Genomic DNA, 8,544 nt, shown 5'->3' on the forward strand with positions numbered 1-8,544 from the left:
CAGTTGGGCAGGTTGTCTAAAAGATGATGTAACAAACTATACCCATGGTCTCTCGGCATCTTCAAATTATGGCGTGACTTGCTAGGATCCATCCGACAGAACTGGCATCATACACTAAATGTGAAATACAAGTACCTGTGGTCGTGGGGAAGGTAAACCAAGCCCAACCTCTCCACACAAAGGGTTTTGCTTGTGGTTTTCAGGGACGGGTCAATCAGCATTACACAGAACTTGATCATCCCTTCGTACTCATGACAAGCTCTGCCTACATGGTGTTTGATATGAGCCTGACACAGAGCTACATCTCTACAGTGTACATCTACGTGGTACACTCTTCCCCTTGGTGCCATATAACTGCCACCAAAACTCAAACTCTTAGCTGTTGGCTCACTAGTGTCGACAAGAATAATGACACCCCGCTTTGAGAACAAGTGTAAGTTAGAGGCTCTGAGCTGATACGGGTCCCAATCTACAAAAATATTATTGTCAACTAGGATCTGCTTGGAGAACTCTGGCCTTGCCAGCCGCGCCATGTCGGAAGGTTGGTAGGGCACCACTGGTGGGTGTGGAGGAGATGGAAGAACGTCCTTGGTTTCCAAACGTAAACTATCCAGCACTTCGTTAGACTTGCCTTGGAAGTACATGACATCCTGGAATTAGAAAGAATGGTTATGATGGTTATGCTTTGTTATGTGTCATGTGTTATTAGTCTGTGTGTAACCTCTTAATTGCAGCTGTGAGCCATTCATTAGCAACTGAATTAGTGAATTGTTATCATGGACACAATCAGTGGCTATTGCTCATAGTATAGTAGCATATTGTATACAAAAGGAAATCATTTTGAGTGCGTCTGTGAGTAGTGTGTGTGTGTGTGTTGTGTGTGTGTGTGTGTGTGTGTGTGTGTGTGTGTGTGTGTGTGTGTGTGTGTGTGTGTGTGTGTGTGTGTGTGTGTGTGTGTGTGTGCGTGTGTGGATGCATTCACGTGAATAAAGATAAATAAAGAGATACTTGCTATAAAACAGATGTCCTTCACGTTTGAAAAGTATTTCTTAAGGTAGGGACGCTCGACATCCACCAGGTTACGTTGCTCCAGTTGCAGCAGCCCCGGATAACGCAGCTGTAGAGCTTTATGAAGTTCAACAATCAGTTTCGTCGTGAACTTCTTCCCCTGCAGTTCTGGAGCTATCCGGATTGTTTTGCTCAGCAGATTTGCACCACCGTCAGTTATAATGCTCACATACATGCCAAGCTGCAAAGGCAACGTTGTTAGAGATTACTTCAGTGGTACAAGATTCAAACACTGCTCAGGACAATCAGCAAAACAAAAAAGAAATGACCGCATATGCATCTCCATTCCAAAGTACAAGGCTGGTGAGCTAGACATAACGATTACCAACGTTAACACATACCATACGGCTCACAATGGCTTGATTTTTAATTACCAATGTAATTTCTTTTTATGATCAGATAAAAGATTAAGAGTCTACCACATTTTAGAGATTTTCACACTACCTCTATACACCTAGATTGCAATATTCGTCGATATCAATAGGGTAATTAAGATCAAAACAATGACAATTACGTACCACTTTGTCGTCAGCTTCGCCTACTAACATTTTGACGTCCGGATCGTCCACCCATTGGTGAAACTTGGCGGGCAGGTAGTCGAACCCGTCCCGGAATGTGTCTACTGACGCTATGTTCATGACGGCGTCGTGGTCACTGTGTGTGGCTTCACGGCATGTCAGGTGGAAACTGTCTTGGTTCGCCTGTAAAACCAATTTAGCCATTATCAGTGTAAATTTATTGTCATGAAGGTCACTAGCTATAGTTTTAACCATTGAAGGAGCTCTTTGTTTTGACAATATGCTGCCCCCTGTCGCACATTCAGGATCGCTGTGCTACCGACCACTGTCGGGGCAGTCGCTCGTTAAAACGATGTTTAGTGAAATCGCCGACTCACCACGCCTCTCCGTGCGTCGTGCTGACGTGGATAGAGGTTCATTTGACGATTCCGCAGGTACGCAGACACACCCAGGCGAACATTCCGCCATAGCGCCATTCCACCAAGCTGAGCAGGTAAAAGAAACTGATCCGACCTTGACCTTTCGACCTTGATACCTAATACTCCCTTCACATGAGAGGCAAAATGAACCAGAATGCCGTCTGAATGCACATTTGTTGTTTATTCCTGGATATTTGAACAATTTCTAGACATTTTTTACTACATTTGTACATTAGAAGCGTTGAACAAACATTTGCGTAACCTTAAGTTACTTAATAATTATCCCCTACAAACCATTTTAACATCATTAGTTTGATATTTTGGTCACACTGAAGCACATGGGTTCGCCTTCCTGATGGTATCTTGTCCAAATGAAGTGATATATGCACTGCATATATCTCAAATGTTGTTTTTATTACAAAGCTTAAATGTGTGGGAATCACTCTCATGCGTGTGGCATGTCTACGGTCTTGTGGTCTTTCAAAGGCGTGACTGGCTAGGATCCAATTCTGGATTCTGATATTTGAAATACAAGTACCTGTGGTCGTGGGGAAGGTGAACGAGGCCCAACCTCTCTACACAAAAGGTTTTGCTTGTGGCTTTCAGGCACGGGTCAATCAACATTACACAGAACGTGATCATCCCTTCGTACTCATGACAAGCTCTGCCTACATGGTGTTTGATATGAGCCTGACACAGAGCTACATCTCTACAGTGTACATCTACGTGATACAATCTTCCCCTTGGTGTCATATAACTGCCACCAAAACTCAAACTCTTAGCTGTAGGCTCGCTAGTGTCGACAAGAATAGTGGCACTCTGCTTTGAGAACAAACGTAAGTTGGAGGCACTAAGCTGATACGGGTCCCAATCTACAAAAATAGTATTGTCAACTAGGATCTGCTGTGAGAACTCTGGTCTTGCCAGCCGCGCCATGTCGGAAGGTTGGTAGGGCACTACTGGTGGTTGTGGATGGGATGGAAGAACATCCTTGGTTTCCAAACTATCCAGGACTTCGTTTGACATGCCTTGGAAGAACATGACATCCTGGAATTAGAAAGGACGGTTAATTAAGGGTGTTTTCTAAGTTAACTATACATTTTCAAAAGGCAATATTGTGTCCATACTCATCTAGTGCGATGCATTTGCTTATGTGCACGGGCTAATTTGCGTGTTTGTCTATGCCTTTGTGTGTTTGTGTGTGAGTGTGTGTGAGTGTGTATGTGTGTGTGAGTGTGTGTGTGTGTGTGTGTGTGTGTGTGTGTGTGTGTCTGTGGATATTTGTATGGATGTATTCATGATCATGTGAGTAAGGATACATAGAGGGATACTTACTATAAAACAGATGTCCTTCTTGTTCGGAAAGACTTTTGTAAGGTAGAGACGCTTGACGTCCGAAAGGGCATGCACCTCAAGTTTCCACAGCTGCGGATGTGTATGCCTCAGAGTTGTATCAAGTTCAGCTGCCATTTTGGACTGCATCTTCTTCCCCTGCAGTTCTGGGGCTATCCGGATGGTTTTGCTCAGGACATTAGCACCGCCATCAGTTATAATGGAGACATACAAGCCTACCTGCAATGGCAACATTGTTTCTTGTTGGTTCAGAGGTATAATATTTAAACACTTCTTAGGACATCCTTAAACGACATAAATACGTAATTTCACATTGGCAGTTACGTACCACTTTGTCGTTAGCTTCCGCTACAAACATTATGACATCCGGGTCGTCCACCCATTGGTGAAACTTGGCGGGCAGGTAGTCGAACCCGTCCCGGAATGTGTCTACTGACGCCATGTTCATGACGGCGTCGTAGTCACTGTGTGTGGCTTCTCGGTAAGTCAGGTGGAGGCTGTTTTGGTTCGCCTGTAAAACCAATGTAACCATCATCACAATCTGTGGACACATTTAGAGTTGAAGATACAATGTAACATAATAAAATACATAAATCTCTGTAAATTAAATAGATGATGGCATATGTATTCAAAAATCAATGTCGAGACAGTCATATTCTGTTCGGTTGCAATCAGAGAAGAGAACTTCACTAAAATAGAATGGACCCAATGCTATTCCCAACACAAAACTCCCACCAGTTGACTTTGGTTGGGGAGTGATCGGTATCAAGGTCCACGGGAGGTGCTGATTGTGTGGCCGGGGCTTTACCTTTAGAACTAGTGACTTTATACCATTGACTGTCATGACAGTGTAGTCAGCGTTTTGCCGTGCTGTGATCAACATCATCAAGTCGGGGTTTCCCGGTCCCTAAAACTCTCCCTACAACCCACTTTATCCGTCGTGGCACTCGCAAGGTAAGCTGTGATAGGCCGAGACAAATCAACTGGCCTTTGTACAAACTTACCATGAGGAGGCGATTATTTCGTGGGACAGTCACTCATTTTAAAACGATGTTCAACAAGAACTTAGACTTACCATATCTCTCCGTGTGTCGGCGTGCTGACGTGGAAAGACTTTCTTAGATTTCGTAGGTAGGCAGACACCCCAATCCGCCCAGCACCTCCACGAAGCACCTGTGCTCGAGTGAACTCCGACCCGGAACCGGAAGGGGAAACTGACCGACCGTGAACTTGGCACAATGCCCGTAGACCGTTGCATAACCACATTGAACCTAACAGTAGTATTAGAGGTCGTCTAATATCTGGTTTTCGTATTCAGATCACGCGTAGTTTGCTGGTTCAAACAAAGTGTACCATCAGTGTTGTAAAAGGCTAGCCAAGTTTTCCATTTAAACCCAGGGCAACCTTGGATATCAGCACAATGTATAAAAGGCACGAGAAACATTTTAGTTAAAAACGACATCTGTCAGAAAAACTAGAAAATACTCATTTATGACCCAATGTCCCATCTTTGCCAATATAGGATTTGCTTGGAATTGGAGATTACCACATAATGCAAACATCCAAGGTTCAAGCGGCCTTTAAGGACAAAGGTCACGGTCGTCCGATCAGTTTCCCCCGGGTAGTATCGGTTCCGGGTCACTCGGAGTTGAGTTTTGTCTGAAGCATAACTTGTGCGTGGCGGTATGGTAAACCACAGTTTCCCTAGGGGTGTCAGCCTACTGTCCACGAAATCGTGAAAGTTCTCTCTCCACGTCAGCACGACGACACAGGGAGAGGCATGGTAAGTCTGTGATTTCTACTTATTAATCTGCCGCACCAAACTGACCACCCCGGTCAATATTGTCACGTATGCTGTGTGCAAAGGTCAGTTTATTGTCTCGATCGGCCTATATTAACACAAGAAACACAACACACTACAGTGCTGACTACACACGCATGCCACAGTATATGCATAAAGATCAATGGTTTTCAAGATAAGACCCTAGTCACACATTCAAGACAATCCTACGACTTCGATATCACTCAGCAGGGTGTCACATCGGGGTGACCCAAGCAGAATGTCTCGACTTTGATCTTACAAAATCTATAAGTCCTCATGCCTCAAAATTTACGTATGTGTCAATTTACTGTGATGATGGCTAAACTGGTTTTACAGGCGAACCAAGACAGCCCCCACCTGACTTACCGTGAAGCCACACACAGTGACTACGACGCCGTCATGAACATAGCGTCAGTAGACACATTCCGGGACGGGTTCGACTACCTGCCCGCCAAGTTTCACCAATGGGTGGACGACCCAGACGTCATAATGTTAGTAGGCGAAGCTGACGGCAAAGTGGTACGTAATTGTCATTATAGTGTATTCGACTCCGAATATTTTCCCTCAGTATAATTAAATGAATCATATTCGGGTGAGAAAAAAACAAGCCACTGTATTCATTTCGTAATTGTTACTGTCTTTACCTAAAATTTCAGCTATATACACTGCAGCCTATAGAGGAAGTGTGAAAAACCATGTAAGTGAATAGAAACTAATTCTAAGGCACTGTAATCTATTTATACAACATGAATCGTATGGTCTATGCAGTAACGTTTATCTCATCAACCACTTGTTAGGAATGGGGAATATGTATTAAATTTTCTTCTTTGTTTTTGTACAAAGAAGTGTTTATATATTATACCCCATTAGTGAGGTCTAACGATGTTGTTGCCTTTGCAGCTTGGCGTGTATGTGTGCATCATAACTGATGGTGGGGCAAATCTGAAAAACAAAACCTTTCGGATGGCCCCAGAACTGCGGGGAAAGAAGTTTATGGATGGAATGGGGTTTCAGCTAGAAAAATCACTGCAGCTTCGTCTGCATACAAGGCTGCTGCACCTGGAGCGACATGCCCTGGCGGATGTCAAGCGTCCATACCTTTCAAATGCCGCTCCGAACAAGAAGGATATCTGTTATATAGCAAGTATCTCTTTATTTGTTTCACTTGTATTTCGCATTTCACGTGGTGGCGTGCCCAACTTCAAATATTAATTCACACGTTTATTACGAAAGGTAAACTCTCTGGAGGAAATACTTGTACTGAATGCAGAAGTTAACAGAATACAACATGTATATAGATGCGCTCACAGCGTAAGGTAAGACTCACAATGCACACACGCACACGCACCACACACCACACAAAAAAAATATACACACTTGCAAGCAAATCCAATCACACACTCATGATCACTTGTGCGCAAACGTATAGACACGCTGTTGTCTTTTAAAGATATGTAGTTAATTACAAACCATTCATAACCATTTTTTCTAATTCCAGGACATCATGTACTTCCAAGGCAAGTCTAACGAAGTGCTGGATAGTTTGGAAACCAAGGATGTTCTTCCATCTCCTCCACACCCACCAGTAGTGCCCTACCAACCTTCCGACATGGCGCGGCTGGCAAGGCCAGAGTTCTCCAAGCAGATCCTAGTTGACAATAATATTTTTGTAGATTGGGACCCGTATCAGCTCAGTGCCTCTAACTTACATTTGTTCTCAAAGCGGGGTGTCATTATTCTTGTCGACACTAGTGAGCCAACAGCTAAGAGTTTGAGTTTTGGTGGCAGTTATATGACACCAAGGGGAAGAGTGTATCACGTAGATGTACACTGTAGAGATGTAGCTCTATGTCAGGCTCATATCAAACACCATGTAGGCAGAGCTTGTCATGAGTACGAAGGGATGATCACGTTCTGTGTAATGTTGATTGACCCGTCCCTGAAAACCACAAGCAAAACCTTTTGTGTGGAGAAGTTGGGCCTTGTTCACCTTCCCCACGACCACAGGTACTTGTATTTCACAGTTCTTCTGGAAATGACTAAGCCACGCCTTTAAGATACAACAAGACCGTACGTATTTCTCTGTCTGGTGTATACAGCTATAGGGTTGAACCTAAAATGCACACCGTTATGTGCACCATTTCAGAGGAATCGTTGAATTGAATAACGTCGTCTGGTTGTTGCGTTTGATAAATAAAGTTTTGTAGTATAATATTTGTAGTACATTAATTTTGTACCTTAAAATAAATGCAATATGCTTCGAAACGTTGCATGCTCATACCGCCAACTGCCAACATTTGAAACTGCTGCTTGGTTCATTCTCGCCATGCAACGGTAAGGTATCGAGGCAAAGTTCATGGTCGGATCAGCTTCTCCTTCCCTTTCCGGGTCGGAGGTGAGCTTTGACCGGAGCATGAGTACGTACGCGTAAATGCATAGCGGGATTTGCTTCAGTTTGCCTAATTGTGCCGGCCAACCTAGTTACAAAATCGTAAAATAAACTCTCTCCACGTCAACACGACTACACACGGAGAGGTTATGGTAAGTCGGCGACTTTACTGAATATCGTTAAAATGAGCGAGTTTTCTATGTAATAACAGCCGCCATTCTGGTACAAAGGTCGCAGTTGACTTGTCTCGGGCGGCCAATCACAGTTGCACGAAACGCAACAAAATGGTAGAAAGGTCACTAGTTTAAGGATAAAGCCCCGGTCACATATTCAGGACCTTCCTACGACTTACATACCGACTACTACCCAACCAAGGTCGGGAGACTAGCCTGGGATGAGCTCCAACAACTTCTCTAAGCCCTCATTGAAATTTATATAGATTACAAGATACAACGTTCTCTCATAAAAAGACGTCATATAAATCTATGTTATCTGATGTGTCAATAAACTGTGATGAATCTGACGATTGGTTTTACAGGCGAACGAAGATAGTTTCCACCTGACATGCCGTGAAGCCACACACAGTGACTACGACGCCGTCATGAACATGGCGTCAGTAGACACATTCCGGGACGGGTTCGACTACCTGCCCGCCAAGTTTCACCAATGGGTGGACGACCCGGAAGTCATAATGTTAGTAGGCGAAGCTGACGGCAAAGTGGTACGTAATTGTCATTATAGTGTATTCGACTCCGAATATTTCCCTCAGTATAATTAAATGAATCATATTCGGGTGAGAAAAAAACAAACCACTGTATTCATTTCGTAATTACCTTCGCCAAGAAGGTTATGTTTTCAGGGGCGTTCGTGTATGTGTGTGTGTGTGTGTGTGTGTGTGTCTAGTAAACACGATAACTTGAGAAGGCCTTGAGGGATTGTCTTGATACTTGGTAGGTGGGTAGGTCTTGATGAGAC

General features: G+C 43.8%; 4 protein-coding genes across 4 annotated transcripts in view; 2 read left to right on the forward strand and 2 right to left on the reverse strand.

The window, feature by feature from the left end:
- Positions 1-235: 235 nt before the first annotated feature.
- On the reverse strand, positions 236-2,062 carry LOC109487331. Its single transcript, XM_019791310.1, has 5 exons — positions 1,964-2,062; positions 1,587-1,769; positions 1,034-1,249; positions 522-650; positions 236-265 (listed from the first exon to the last, which is right to left on the reverse strand). The coding sequence occupies exons 1-5, from the start codon at positions 2,060-2,062 to the stop codon at positions 236-238; spliced, it is 657 nt and encodes a 218-aa protein (XP_019646869.1).
- Positions 2,063-2,195: 133 nt separating this feature from the next.
- LOC109487446 (probable N-acetyltransferase 16) lies at positions 2,196-4,498 on the reverse strand. The gene is made up of 4 exons (XM_019791440.1): positions 4,434-4,498; positions 3,687-3,869; positions 3,341-3,577; positions 2,196-3,052 (listed from the first exon to the last, which is right to left on the reverse strand). The coding sequence occupies exons 1-4, from the start codon at positions 4,434-4,436 to the stop codon at positions 2,486-2,488; spliced, it is 990 nt and encodes a 329-aa protein (XP_019646999.1). The 5' UTR covers positions 4,437-4,498; the 3' UTR covers positions 2,196-2,485.
- Positions 4,499-4,981: 483 nt separating this feature from the next.
- LOC109487332 lies at positions 4,982-7,087 on the forward strand. The gene is made up of 5 exons (XM_019791311.1): positions 4,982-5,141; positions 5,517-5,699; positions 6,081-6,263; positions 6,679-6,801; positions 7,058-7,087. The coding sequence occupies exons 1-5, from the start codon at positions 5,139-5,141 to the stop codon at positions 7,085-7,087; spliced, it is 522 nt and encodes a 173-aa protein (XP_019646870.1). The 5' UTR covers positions 4,982-5,138.
- A 382-nt stretch (positions 7,088-7,469) lies between these two features.
- LOC109487333 overlaps positions 7,470-8,544 on the forward strand; it is a 2,460-nt gene continuing 1,385 nt past the window's right edge. Inside the window, exons 1-2 of the mRNA XM_019791313.1 lie at positions 7,470-7,721; positions 8,108-8,294. Of these exons, the coding sequence (XP_019646872.1) occupies positions 7,719-7,721; positions 8,108-8,294 (190 nt within the window). The 5' untranslated portion in view covers positions 7,470-7,718. The remainder of the gene's footprint in view (positions 7,722-8,107; positions 8,295-8,544) is intronic.

Source organism: Branchiostoma belcheri, unplaced genomic scaffold (genome assembly GCF_001625305.1).
Source record: "Branchiostoma belcheri isolate BF01 breed outbred unplaced genomic scaffold, Haploidv18h27 scaffold88, whole genome shotgun sequence".
NCBI classification, from domain to species: Eukaryota; Metazoa; Chordata; class Leptocardii; order Amphioxiformes; family Branchiostomatidae; genus Branchiostoma; species Branchiostoma belcheri.

Coding starts and splice junctions, on each gene's coding strand:
- LOC109487331 (XM_019791310.1), bottom strand. CDS start 2,062: ATGGCGCTATGGCGGAATGTTCGCCTGGGTGTGTCTGCGTACCTGCGG. Junction 651..1,033: donor TTAAGAAATACTTTTCAAAC/GTGAAGGACATC, acceptor TTCTAATTCCAG/GATGTCATGTACTTCCAAGG. Junction 266..521: donor CTTCCGACATGGCGCGGCTG/GCAAGGCCAGAG, acceptor AACACCATGTAG/GCAGAGCTTGTCATGAGTAC.
- LOC109487446 (XM_019791440.1), bottom strand. Junction 3,578..3,686: donor CGGAAGCTAACGACAAAGTG/GTACGTAACTGC, acceptor TTGCCATTGCAG/GTAGGCTTGTATGTCTCCAT. Junction 3,053..3,340: donor AGAAGGACATCTGTTTTATA/GTAAGTATCCCT, acceptor TTCTAATTCCAG/GATGTCATGTTCTTCCAAGG.
- LOC109487332 (XM_019791311.1), top strand. Junction 6,264..6,678: donor AGCGACATGCCCTGGCGGAT/GTCAAGCGTCCA, acceptor TTCTAATTCCAG/GACATCATGTACTTCCAAGG. Junction 6,802..7,057: donor CTTCCGACATGGCGCGGCTG/GCAAGGCCAGAG, acceptor AACACCATGTAG/GCAGAGCTTGTCATGAGTAC.